This window comes from Belonocnema kinseyi, chromosome 6 (assembly GCF_010883055.1).
Source record: "Belonocnema kinseyi isolate 2016_QV_RU_SX_M_011 chromosome 6, B_treatae_v1, whole genome shotgun sequence".
NCBI lineage: Eukaryota > Metazoa > Arthropoda > Insecta > Hymenoptera > Cynipidae > Belonocnema > Belonocnema kinseyi.
Genome location: NC_046662.1, coordinates 108631731 through 108645335, shown reverse-complemented (window position 1 = coordinate 108645335; position 13605 = coordinate 108631731). Strand labels below are relative to the sequence as shown.

General features: G+C 39.2%; 1 protein-coding gene across 1 annotated transcript in view; it reads right to left on the bottom strand.

Moving 5' to 3' along the window:
- Positions 1–374: 374 nt before the first annotated feature.
- Positions 375–13605, bottom strand: part of LOC117174603 (putative sodium-coupled neutral amino acid transporter 11) — a 341087-nt gene continuing 327856 nt past the window's right edge. The window contains exon 8 of the mRNA XM_033363835.1: positions 375–473. Within this exon, the coding sequence (XP_033219726.1) occupies positions 450–473 (24 nt within the window). The 3' untranslated portion in view covers positions 375–449. The remainder of the gene's footprint in view (positions 474–13605) is intronic.

The window sequence follows — 13605 nt, the reverse complement described above, 5'->3', positions numbered from 1 at the left end:
TTAAAAATACTGCTTAATTAAAAACAAGACTTGAATAATTATATGTATATAGCACAGTTAAAAACTTCCAATAGTTCATTTTTGATTTGCGAAAATAATTGAAAAAAGAGATCAAAGGTATGAAATATTTACCATGATCTGGAAATGATAAGATGCGAGCGTAAACATCATCTTTTTTCTTTACGGCCGCAGTCCAAACTCTGTTGTGGCCATCCGGTCCACCTGTGAGTTTTCCGTCGGCACCGCCGCATATTACACAATTTTCTACTTGACAAACTTGATTATCACACAATCGAGTAGATTTTCTTTCCATAATATTTCCAAAACTATAGAGAATTCCATAACGATATATTAAACGTGCAAGATCGATGTTTACAGTGGCACAGACATCGTGCTCAGACTTGCAACAATCACGCGCACTCGAAAAAAAGTAAACAAGCACGAACTTGTCAAATTCGGAAAAATGAAGATCCCTGCGAAAATAAATTGCAATTTTTAAATTTTCTAATTTTAACGTTTAAAATTTAACCTGGTTTAGTTCAGAAGTCCTATTAGTATGAAAAAAAGGAAAATGTAAACGTCCGATAGGAACTATATAAATTATTTTGAACTTTCTCAATCATATCACTCAGTTCAAAAAGCGTAATTTCAAAATCTTTCACTTCAAATATTTTCCATTTTAGATTTTCAATTTTTTTGCGTACATCTAGAAATAGGGATTATAAAATGCAGTTTGAAATATAATTTCACATTAAAATATTTCATTTTGAACCCCTGCATTTTGAAAATTTTCGATAATAAAAAGAGAAGATATATCATATTTACAAACATCTGCCATTTCATTTAAAATTAGTAATTATAAATTTCATATTCAAAACTGTTTAAAGTTATGTGTCGTCTTTATGAGATTTTCTGCGATTGAAAATTATTCAATTTATCGACATCGCCAGTGAATCGCGACAGATTGTTGTCCGTTCTTTTTGGATAAGTAAAGTGATTAACTCAATAAAGACATTAAATCTTACATCTTACGAAAATGTTCATATAAACGACTGAGTCATAAGTGTGGTTCTGAAAAATGGTCTTAGTGTACCAAGTATTCTACACTTAAAATAAAACTTGAACTATTCACTATTTCTAACGATTGTTCTCTGTCTATTCCTGATCTGGCAAAATTAATTATTTATAAACATGAAAGTTAAACAAATGGTCCTTCGAGCTGGATAGAAGGTCGTAAAAAAACATTCTAGAGTGTAAAATTGATACAGAAAAGACCATAGTGAGAAATTTTATTAAGTCAAAGCACAAGAAGTAGGTTGGAAAATATGACGGCTTGAGGTCACATAGCAAGGGTATAAGCTGGTGATAACATCTTCGTACGTACTGTAAGGCAATGTCCTTCTCCAAACACTCTGTACTGTAGACTTTGATGCACACTCAAATTTGCTCTCCTTGTCAGAGCACATTAAAATTAAAGTAAATCAGTTCTTTAGTTTGCGAAGTAAGACTTTTTAATTTGAGCTGAATTACCAGCTACTGACAATTTAAATTTCTCCTTTTCTTAAAATGGATCCATTATTCTCTGAGTTATAAGATATTTCTCATGCGACTCTACGCAGTGAAACCAATTTTAAGAAAATTGGAAAAGCCAGTCTAACAATGGCTACTGTCAAATAAAGGATAGAACTTCAGTTGCATTCCGATCATTATAATTCAAATCCCATCTTACCACCAACTACTTCGGCATCGGTTATTTCTCAATTGGCAGTTGCAGGTTCTCTAGCGTCACAATCAAATGATCCTGACAATTCCACCGTGATGGTGGGGGTGAATCATGTTGCGCTTAAAGAAGCAGACGATAAAGTTTCGCTTCATTTTCTGAATTCTCATCCAAATTTATCGCGCTCAATCTTACTCGCTACGGCTGTTATTTCCTTCCAAGCCGAAAATGGAAGAAGTAAAAGATTTAGAGTTTTGCTGGACCAAGGATCTGAACGTTGTTTTATTACCGAGAAAGCAATGAAAATATTAAGCCCATGCTACAAAATCATTAAAGCAGTTGTATATGGGGTTGGAGGAGTTATTGGTTTTTCAAGAAAGTTAGCAGAATTTAATTTAATTCCTACAGAAAAGAACTGTCCTAAAGTCCACATCCAAGCTTTAGTATTGTTACTCCTTACATCATATTCTCCTCTCGTAAGATCTAACGAGAGATCAATTAAAAGAGTTAGGGTTAGAAGATCCAAATCCTTTTAGTTATAGCACATCAGGCTATTTCAGCAGAAGTTTTGCATTAAGACTTAACCAGGTTCTGGGAGTTGGAGGAAGTTCCCTTTAAAAATACTTTGATAGGTGACGAAATGTTTTGTGATGAGTATTTCGCCACGACTTATCAACGAACAAAAGACGGACGTTACATGGTACGCTTACCTTTCAAAAACGGTCCTCCCATAAAAGTAGGCGCATCCCTGGAGAGAGCTTAGATAGTTTTGAATAAAGTACTTTGTCGTTTATCGGAGAAATCGGAATTATTGTTACAATACTCCAGTTTCTTATCAGAATATGAAAGCCTTGGACACATGGAACTTCTTCAAGAAAAGGAATTGGATAGTTTTCCACAAACAGTGTATTTGCCTCATCACCCTATCCTAAGAGGAAGCAGTTCCACTACTAACTTGAGGGTTGTTTTCAACGCTTCCAGTTTAACTTCCAATAATTCTTCCTTGAATTTTCCTATTCACATCGGTCCTAAGATTCTGAATGATTTGGTTTTAATCATTATGAATTGGAGATCACATCGCACTGTTATTAGAAGCTGGCGGTTTCCATTTTCGAAAATAGGCCACAAATGAACCCTAACTATTGGAAGATTGTCCCTCGGGAGAACACGAACGTGCTATCGAATTTCCATTAGCGGAGGATGCTCAGCTAAAGGTTCTAAGTTTATTTTGGGATCCTGACTCTGATTCATTTCTTTTTAAAGTGACTTCTTCTTTAGTCGAAAATCCAAGAAAACGGATTATTCTTTCATTAATAGCTAATTTATAAGATCCTATGGGTTGGATAACTGCAGTCATAATAAAGGCAACAATTTTAATGCAGGAACTTTGGCTGCGTTAACTCCACTGGGGCGACAGACTACTTGCTGATCTTAGAATTCAATGGTTAAATTATCATAGCTCTCTGGAAAAATGAGAAGCACTTCAAATCCCTAGATGGTCACGACAACTGCAGCCAAACTCTAAGTTCGAGCTTCAAAGCTCTTCTGACGCTTCGCCTAAAGCTTATTCAGCTTCCGTTTATATTAGAATTCTTAGTAAAGATTTAAAGGAGCCTCATGTTTGCCTACTAATGGCTAAATCTAAAGTAGCTCCTGTTAAATATGTATCAATTTCTCGGTTGGAGTTGCGTGGAGCTGCGTTGCTAACTAAGACACTTAAGTTTGTCTTGGAAACTATGTCATTGGATAAAATACCTATTTACTGTCACACTGACTCCGTAACAGTTTTGACTTGGTTAGGAAAACATCCTTCCAATTGACCTGTGTTTGTCGCCAATAGAGTTTCCCTAATTCATGAGCTGGTACCTCGCGCGAAATGGCGATACATTTCTACTAAAGATAATCCAGCCGACTACGCTACTCGGGGAGTCACGCCGGAAAAACTGATAAGGCATTTCTCATGGTGGCAAGACCCACCTTGGTTAACTTTGCATTTCTCAAAATGGCCTGAATATCGCCACGCAGCCCCCTCGCAATCATATTTTGAACAGCGGGCACTAGAGAGTCATCATGTTTTGAGTGTGATCAGAAGTCCATTCAACTTGATGCTTAAATTATCCTCTTGGCCAAGATTGCTTCGCGTAACGGCCTATTGAAAAAGGTTTATTGATGCCTTTGTGTTCAAGCACTCAAAAATTTATAAGCCTAAACCTAAATTTTCAACAATTTCTCTTAATGTGATTGATCCAAAAAGCTGTTATATTTTTGATTAAATTTGTCCAGGCACAATCCTTTTCTAATGAGATAAAAGCTTTTAACGAAGAAGATAAGGTGGTTCCAAAGAGCTCGATATTAAAAAGTTTGAATCCATTTTTGGATTCCAACAATCTCTCAAGGTTAGGTGGAAGACTATGGCATGCTCCTATCAGTTTTTATGAGAAGCATCCCATCATTTTGCCGTATTACCACATAAGAGAGCTTATCGCGACGCATGCTCACCTTCGATCTTTACACGGTGGTCAGCAATTAACTTTAAATACGCTCAGACAGCGTTAATGGATTTTAGAAGCTCGCTCTTTGGTTAAACGATTGATCAAAAGTTGCCTGGAGTGCACACGTGAGAGAGCGGCGTTGTCTCAACAACTTATAGGGGACTTACCTGAATTTAGAGTAACCCATATCGTCCATTCACACATTCTGGTGTGGACTATGCAGGCCCATTTAATGTTCACTTTTCTTCCGACCGTGGCAGAAAGAGTTACAAAACTTACGTTGCGCTTTTTGTCTGTTGTTGTACACGAGCTGTCTATTTAGAACTCGTTTCTGATTATTCATCTGCCTCTTTCCTCGCCGCCTTTCAGCGATTTTCTTCAAGGGGAGGAAGACCTGTACACTTGTACAGTGATAATGGTACGACATTTCACGGTGCTGACCGGGAATTAAAAAATTTCCTTTTGAATCGTAGACTGGATGCTAATTTGCATAATGAGTTCGCAATTTGCGTCGTTGAAAAATTCTCGATTAAGCACTTATTGTTTTTTTTCCTTTTCATTGTGCAGTTACCACTTACGGGGCGGGCAGTATGTTTAAAGTTGTGATGTTTCGTCTTTATCAGATTTTCTGCGATTGAAAATTATTCAATTTACCGACATCGCCTATTTCAAAGCTATTTTCAGTTTCCTAATCATTTAAAGGAATGTTTGAAGTCACGTGCTTTCTCAGTTTGAGTGTGTGATGATAGCCTTGTCGCTTGAGAAAACCAGTGTGCGAGCTCAATTTTTATCTAAAATAGCTGATAAATGTACTCGTCCTTTCGATTAGGACCAAAAACAGAAGCGTGCCAAAGATTGATTTGATCCGTTAATTTGTTTCGAGAATTATTGTTTTTTTGGACGAAGAGAAAGACAGACGCCATAGGAAATACTTGATTTTCGGGTTCAGGGGGTCTCGAAACGTGGAGATCCGTTAAAAAAAAGTGGTGTCAAACTGCGGACAAATTTAAAACTTTCTCAATTGTAAATCATCAGAATTTAAAAAGGTAAATTTCCCTGTAGATGGTTGAAGATTTTATAATAAAATTTTGAGTGGGAACTGGGATTTATCCAGGATAATAACGATTCTCAATGGAAAATTGATTTTATTTGAAACAAATTTATTATTCTGCGCGGAAACGAGGCATTGTTAAAAACATTTAATTATGAATTTGAACTGGGAATTTTTGGAAAAGAATAAAAATTTTCGGATTTAAACAGCGAATTTTCAATTTTTGACAAATTTTGAGCTGTTATTAGAATTTAAAATTGCTTAAAATGGTATAATTTTCAACTATTTAAATTCATTGATTGATCCTTCAATTAAGAACATTAAAAACGATGACGTAGATTATATTTTTAGAACTGAATCTGTATCTTTGAATTCTAAAATCTACAAAAGTTCTGAGATTTTTAAATTGAACAGCTTAACTACATTTGAATTCAAATTGTTCAGTTGAAAGGTGTTAGCAGCTTCCATTTTATGAGTGTAAATTATTGAGCATTTGAATAAAAAATAATTGAACGAAACAACTTCTAAAATTCCAGACTATTTTTTTAATGCTTTCATTTATATTTCAGTTATATTTTGATGGTGTGTAATTCTGAACCCCCCTTTTTTTAACATAGAATTGCAGACGATTATTTAATTTTTGAGTTTTATATTCTAAAGGTATCTAATTTTAATTCTGATGCAGTTCAAGTTTGAAGATTAACAACAACAAAAATTTTTGTGTGCATCAAGCTGTTGACCGGAGTTACAGGCTCGTGTGGGTCTAGAGGCAGCATTTCGACTCTCCCAAGGGGAGAGTCAAATTTGAGTCGCAATGGGACATCGTGAGTAGTTTGGGTTTTTTGGGAACTCACGATTCTGCAATACTCGAAATAAGTTTTGAAAACAAACTACTACTTTTAGCGTAACCCAGGAACAATGACGTGGACGTAGCAGTTTTCTGTTCCCCGTGGGGGTGCTTGATTAACGAGAGTACCCTTGCCTCGCACGATTTGAGGTGCTTGATTAACGTGAGTCGTCTCGCCCCTCACAATTTGAGGTACTCAGGGAAACATCTTTTAATGAAAGTAAGTGCTCAAAATGATGACCTTCGGCTTCACTGCACTTATTAATCCATGGTTCGTAAAGGCGATTCGTCAGAGAATAATACGTAACGAAAAAAGTTGGGATTTTGCTGTATTTGTTCACGTGACCGCTGACAAAAAACTACCCGATTTTGGAAATCAACGCCATAAAGTTCTTGATGTAAAGAGAAATAATACGGATGAAATGTATTACGGTTCAAAATTTTCCAAACACTTCTCTGAGACATTCCGGAATCACGAGCAATTTCTCGCGTACTCACGTGAGGATTATTGACAACTAGAGCTAATATAGCAATTTTATTACTTTTTCCAGTGACTGTTGGTGTACGGGTATTTTTCTTAGGTTGAACACATTCATCGGTAGTAACTTTGTAATAGTACGATAAAATGAAGTACGTGACACAATTCTAGTTGGGAAACGCTGAGCGTAGAGATTGACAGCATTATCAAGATTTCTTCCAGGTTCTCCATACACCAGAACCATTTCAATTTTTTCTCGTCCGGTTAGATACTCCATTGTAAAGTAGCATTCGGAATAATATTTGATCTAACTAAAATGAGTTATGTCATAAACGTATTTTTTCTAATTTATTGTATTTAAGGAAAGAAAAAAGTAAACACCTGCGTAATTTTTCCATAGCCTCCGCTAAACTCAATCTACAATAATGGCCGAGCTAAAATTTAGGAATATTCAGGAAACACTGTTAATGTAAATGTATTACTTAATAATTACTTCTCAAGAACGGACATACGCTTTGGCATTTTCCGTGGTCAGTCATGTCAAAATAAAAATGTTTTTGTTTTTATTGTTAATGTATTGCAGAATCGTAAGCGTGCATTATCAGTAACAGTAAAATGAATAAAAATTGAGTTTCGGCGATGACAGTACCATATATCGCGAAACGAGAAAAATATTTTAGACAAATCATACGAATTTTTATCCAAAGAATCCGAATATGCAATAAAAAATAAGGGTTCTTATTTAAGATTTCGAACTTGCTCCCACCCCCAACCCCAGGGGGCGGTGTGGGTAACCGATTTTAACATTAATGTATGCTGGGGTCTTTTCCTATGCAGAGTTGCTCATGCTTTTTGATGAAATTTGGGTTGTTTAAGGTGGCTCGATTTTAAGGAAATTTCCTCTGGAGTCCTCCAAGGTTTGTTCAACATCGTCGTTGATCCCACTTTTGTTTGAATCTTTAGTAGAAACATTTCGGTTGCAACGTCGCACAGTTGTAACTGTTTCTCTGACACGTCGATAACAGCAGTACAAGCATAAGCTCATGGCGAGCAGAGCTAGGCTGACATAGATTTCGACATAGACATCCATGCCATTGATCAGCGTGAAGTGGTGGACCTTTACCCGGTGTTGTAGGTTCATTTGAGAAACTTGCTGTTCTTGCTCATCCAAGATTTTTCATTTGCAGAAAAGGTCTCATTCTTGCGGAGGCATCTCCTGGTTGTGGAATTTTTCCTTCTTCTTCTGAGAGTAGAGCTCCATGTTCCACTAGAAGTCTTGTTTTGCGTTTTCAGTTGAAACCCTGGCGCGACTTGGATTATGCTAATCCTGTCTAAGTCAATCCGAGATTTTCGTTGATTAAGACACACTAGTACAATAGATCGGGGTTCAATTAAGGAGTAGAGCCATCCTTTCAGAAAGTAAATATGGATTCATTCTGATTCTCTGTTGTGAGTAACTCGGATATCGCATCTACATAAGGTTACTTTTAAAGGACTTCAAAGTAACACGCTTTCACATGATGGATACTTGGAATTCTCATTAACAGATAAGTTATTGTTACAAATCATGTGATAAGAGGTCCTTTTACATGAATCTATGTTTCGGCGGTTCAGCAAGATTTGTATCCTTTGGGATTCTCCCACAGCAACGTGAGAAAATTTCGGTAGGACGTCAAAACTTCCTGAGCCGTTTTCTAATACAGATTGGAATACATGTGGTCCTGGATATTTTGATATATCGGTTCCAACTGCTCAGATGTTAAAAGAGAAAGAGGAATGCTTGAGTTCTGCAACGACTCGCGTAAGGCTATCTAGTCTTAAGTTGTTTTGAGACATTTGGCCTTCGTGCCGAATCAATATTTCCTTATTGCTTTTGGAAAGCTCATGTATTTCTTCCAGCTGTGACCTCACTATATGAGTTTGCTTGCCAACTAAATTGGACATGATGGCTTGGGCCTGGTTAAGCTCGTCAGTTCCTGCTTTGAGGGGTTTCACCGTCGCTGTACGTCATCAGATCGGCTATAGGTTCAATGAGTCCTCCTAGAATTCCCAGAAGTGGTGCTGCTCGTCGGCTTCTCATTCCCATGGGTAAACTGGCAATGATGGTTTTATCATTGCGGTCCTTTATTTCTTCGGCATGTCGAGTGACCTCCTTCTTCAGACATTCGGCCACTAGGAATTTGTCATCAAATCCATAATCGGTGATCATTTGTAAACATGGTACTCCGAATCCTAGCATACATAGGTCTGACAGGTGTTTGAATTTCCGCTCGTAAGAGACCAGGGTTCTTGGACCTTTTGCAGATCAAGAAACACGGAGACTCTCCAAGTTCCGAGGGTTCGTTTTATAGGCCTTGAATGCGTATAGTATACTCCCGTGCTGGCCCTTAGCAGTGTATCTCTATATGTGGTGGAGTCGAGGCCTTCAGAAGAAGTCAATTGGAGCAGGAAAATCATAAAGTAGGAAATCACCAACTTACCTAAAAATATCATGCGTTAGGGCTTTTCATCGGAGATGACAGGAAGTACAGGACAGGATAAACCGCTTACAAGAAAAAAACGTAAAATGTGGTAAAATACCTTAATCTTTACTTGGTCGAAAGTCAATTAGGAGAAAAAGCAGATTGTGCGTTTGGCTTCTCCGTTGAGGTTCGCTCAAGTTAGCAGCGGGCGACCTTGATTTTATCTTTATGCTTGGTGAACCGATCGCCTGTTTCGATTTTGAGGATGATGTTATTGCTTTCTGTGAATCCGACTATTGTGTAGGGTCCAGTGGCTCTACTGTTGAATTTTCCGTCCCTCACTTCCTTAAAAGCGTAAACTTGGTCCCCTATCTTCCCGTTTAAGGGCCGAGACTTACGATCATAAAATTCCTTAGAATTAGTATTTGCCCTTACCAGATTTGTTGCTGTTATTTTTGCGGATTTCCGATATCCTAACTATTAGAGCACGTAGGTAGGAGCCGTACGTTTTAAGCCGTTCGCCTTAAGGAAAGGAGCTTGTGGTTCTTGCCACTCAACCAAATATCAATTCGTATGTCGTGAAATTAGTCGCTTCGTGTACTGACGTATTATATGCGAACATGGTGAAGGGAAGCAATCTGTCCCAGTCATCATAGACATTAGCGTAGTGCTTAATATAACCTGTCAAGACATTGTGACACTGCATGTGCTATAGTAGTAGTCTTTAAGTCAGGTATGGGAACAACTATGCATTACTGGCTAAAGTTATCTTGTATTGTTGAAATGTGGCGAATTTCATTTGGGGTAGTAGGTAATTTTCCTACTAGGCAGAATCCGCAGCTACGAATAGATTCACTGATTTGCTCTCGCAGACCTGGCTTGCGAGACACTCGTTAATATTTCCGCCATTTTTAAAAAATTAATGTTCCAAGTGCATCTCCGGAATTGACCATTTGACAGGATATCTGCTTGTCACGCTCTAAAGCGATGCTAAGGTTGGTCAGAGCTATGGTCACTCCTTCCAGTCGTTATTGTCTACGTGTCGCCTTTTTGCCGTGACAGAGTAGGTGTAGTGTCGACCGTGGGGAGTGAACATGACTTGTCTCTTCTTGGGCCTCATTTCCCAGATGTTTTAAATATCAAGACGCTCGGTAGCGATGAGGAGTTTTGAAATAGGGTTCGTCGGTTCACAATCTTCCGATATAAAATGCGCGTAATCGTCTCGTTTGTAGGTCAGGGGTTCAGTCTATTGATGCAAAATTTTGGAATCGTTTTCAGTCAAGTTAGCCGTTTTTTATTTCACTTCAATGGGGTTTCAGAGGAGTGTCTCTGTGTTTGAGGAGTCGTCAATGTACGGTAGATCCACGTTGATTAAAGAAGAGGAGAATGGAGAGGGGCTCGTTGGTGAACGTTTAAATGCACCTCCGGATTGCAATTTTCGTGGGTTCAACCCTGGTTTCCCGCTAACCGATGCTTCCTCTTCCTTAAGGTTTGGCTTTATATTGGCACTTGCGACAGGTGTAGATCTGGTATCTGGCGCCATTGCAGGAGCTGAAGTAGGGAAATAAGGTAGCTGTTTGATTTGCTGAGTGAGAGCAAAGGGTTTCCCACCCGATGATTCTGTGGTCGCAAGGGAGTTGCTTTACGTCGGTTTGGCTTCTGAGTTTTTATCAGCTTCCTAAGTGATTTGTTTTTCATAAGCTTCCAGGAAGCTTCTTACTTTTTCCGAAAAGACGTCATCGTATTCGCCGCACGGGTCAAAAAGTTCTAACTCTTCAAGCAGTTCTTCACCTTGCTCTCTTTCGGAGACGTATGTGCATGAAACTTAGTTATTTTCTCCTAGTCCTTCGTGGTCCCAACTTAGCGATGTTTGGGGGTCGAATTTTACGAAGGATTTTTGGAGGTCTTCCTCAAAGGTTGATTTGGAGTGTGACAACGGGTGGTCCAACGTTATATTGAGATCGTCGTCGTCCTCACTACTTACGATTGTTGGGTGCACTTGGATCAACCTTGACTCCGAAGGTAGGACCGGGATAGCTTCTTTCATATTTATGGGGCGCTCAATGCTTTCTCTAGCCAATTTGTCAGCCATTTCGTTACCGAGGATTCCTTGGTGTTCTGTGGTGTGTTTTAAAATTACCTCTAAGGGTTCTTAAGCGGTTTTCACTTTTTCGAATATTAGATGGTTCTTAACAGGTTTGTTTTCATAGGTCTTCCAGTCGTTTATTTCCCATTTAGGAATCCATTCAATAGCGCTGCTGACAAAAAATTTGCAATCAGTCTTTATCCTAAGTTTCTTTATGCCAGGCTCGTGGGCTGTTTGATCTGCCATTGTTGCTGCCTCAATCTCAGATGCGCTATTAGTCTGGTGGCCCTGACTACGCTGCGAAACGTTCTAAGGGCTACTCGGGCCTAACCAGACAGCTGCTTTTTTAAAGGGTGGACCTTCTAAGTTGGGTAGTACGCGGTAGTATTTACGAAAAACGGGAGTGTCCGAGATGTCCGAATCCTCATTATCCGAAGATGGCTCGGCAGATGATTCACCTTCGACGACTGGTGATGTAACTGCTTCTCTTTTTCTTGCTAGCTGTCTACCTATAGAGCTTTTCTCCAGAGAGGGAAGTGGTACTTTCTTCGAGAGCACAATGGATACATCGGATTCGCTGTCCAGAGCCTGTACCTTTTTTGGTCTCCAACGTTTCCTTGGCACTGGTCCGCGGAGTTCAACTGGCGGTGGAGGGACCGGTTGTCTTTTCTTCGGAGGCTTAAAGGCCGCAGCTCTGGATACCGCTGGTTTCGATTTCTCCTTTAGAGGAGGTTTTCGACCTCGATTAGCAGCTTATGTGTTGGAGAAAGTTCCAGGGGTCGGGTTTGGCTCTCCAGGGTTTCCCTGGGAGGCTCTTGCCCGGATAAGGACCCTTGAGGTCTCCCTACTTGCTTTAGTGTTGGCATGATTCTGAGTGGGTTTAATCCTTGTGGAAAGCGAAGGGGATCCTGAGGTTTGTTCGCCTAACTTTGAACCTGGCGTTCTTCAGGGCCCTCCGCCAATCTGTCGTGAGGATTCCTCGATAGCGCTTCGACTCCTCTATTCAGTTTTCCCTGTTTGTATTGAAACTTGTCTATTGGACCGGGTAGTGGTCGCAGGCGAGTATGAATTCTATATATCTCCTGACAGCTGTTCATAGTCTTAGAGAAGAAGGCCACCGACATATCAAACCCTTCTTTCTCTCGAGTTAATATAGCTCCGACGGCCTGGGTTCGAAGCGTCATTTGAAAGATTTCCTAAAATTGGCATATCGCAGAATCGGTTCGCTGCAAAGGGAGTCAGAGAGCTTAGAAAAGTTTTCATTCTGCTCTGTGCCGAACTCCCATGTTGAATAACATGTCTCTCGTATTTCGTTTTACTGAAAATTTTAAAACTCTGATTGGAAGAACAATAAATGATAGAATTCTGCTAAATGCTCAGGGGTCTCGTTCCTGGTTAAATCGAGACCCTCGGTCTCAATATTTCACAAGGGATTATTAGCCTTCGGAATTACCGGGGAGTTTCATGAAATTTTTCGGCTGAGTTGGTAGGAGAGCTTAATTAGGGCTTCTGTCTGGTTCAATAACAACCACACAAAAAAAAGTGAGCGGATCTGGTAACAAGACACACGTATTCCTATGGATTTTGGGGCGCTGAATTCAAATTCGGTATCAAAAATCACCCATCACGTCATGGTTGAAATTAATTGAACTTCACGTAAAGCTCTAGAAGCATATTTTCTTAGTAACAAATGTGTGCTACATCGAATGGGTCAACTCGAGCCTAACCTAGAAATAAATCTAACCGAGCCTAACCTAACCTAACCTCACGAAACACAATTAAACGGATTGTGTTGTCCCGTTGTGTTTGCGGTACCGTTTGAATCAGCTTGGGCTTAACCTGCAAAGAGGTCAAACCTATCCTAACCTAAAAAAAACCTGACCTAACTTAACCTAACTTAACTTCACGTAACACAATTAAACTCATTGTGTTGTCCCGTTGTGTTTGCGGTACATTTTCATTCAGCTTCGGCTTAACCTACATAGAGGTTTAACCTGTCCTAACCTAACAAAACCTGACCTAACCTAACCTAGCCGAATGAAATTTACCCAGACGTGTAGCTATGTAAGCGTAGAGTTCTCAGTCTTAAATGTGTGTTATATTTAATAGGTTAACTCGATCTTAACCTACAGTCTGTCAAGTTAAAGCGTGGGTGGCTTTACTCGCAGTCGGTAAGGTGTATCGACATGATTTTGGTGTCAAAATATTAAGAAGAGCTCCCTCTTTCATGCTTTTTGATTTAACATTCAGTTTGATTTCAATTCTCATCTTGTTATGTAGGTGAATAGATGCAATCTCCCAAACCCATGTTTCAAGAAACAACCCCAGAGATGCACTTTTACCGGATGTTTTACAGTCCGCTGCACGAATCTTGAGGTTGAATGTGTCCAGGCATGTGATGACGTCACGTAACCCTAAACAGAAGCCTCGTCGGTGAATATTACCTCGTCCCAATCTCGATCAACATTT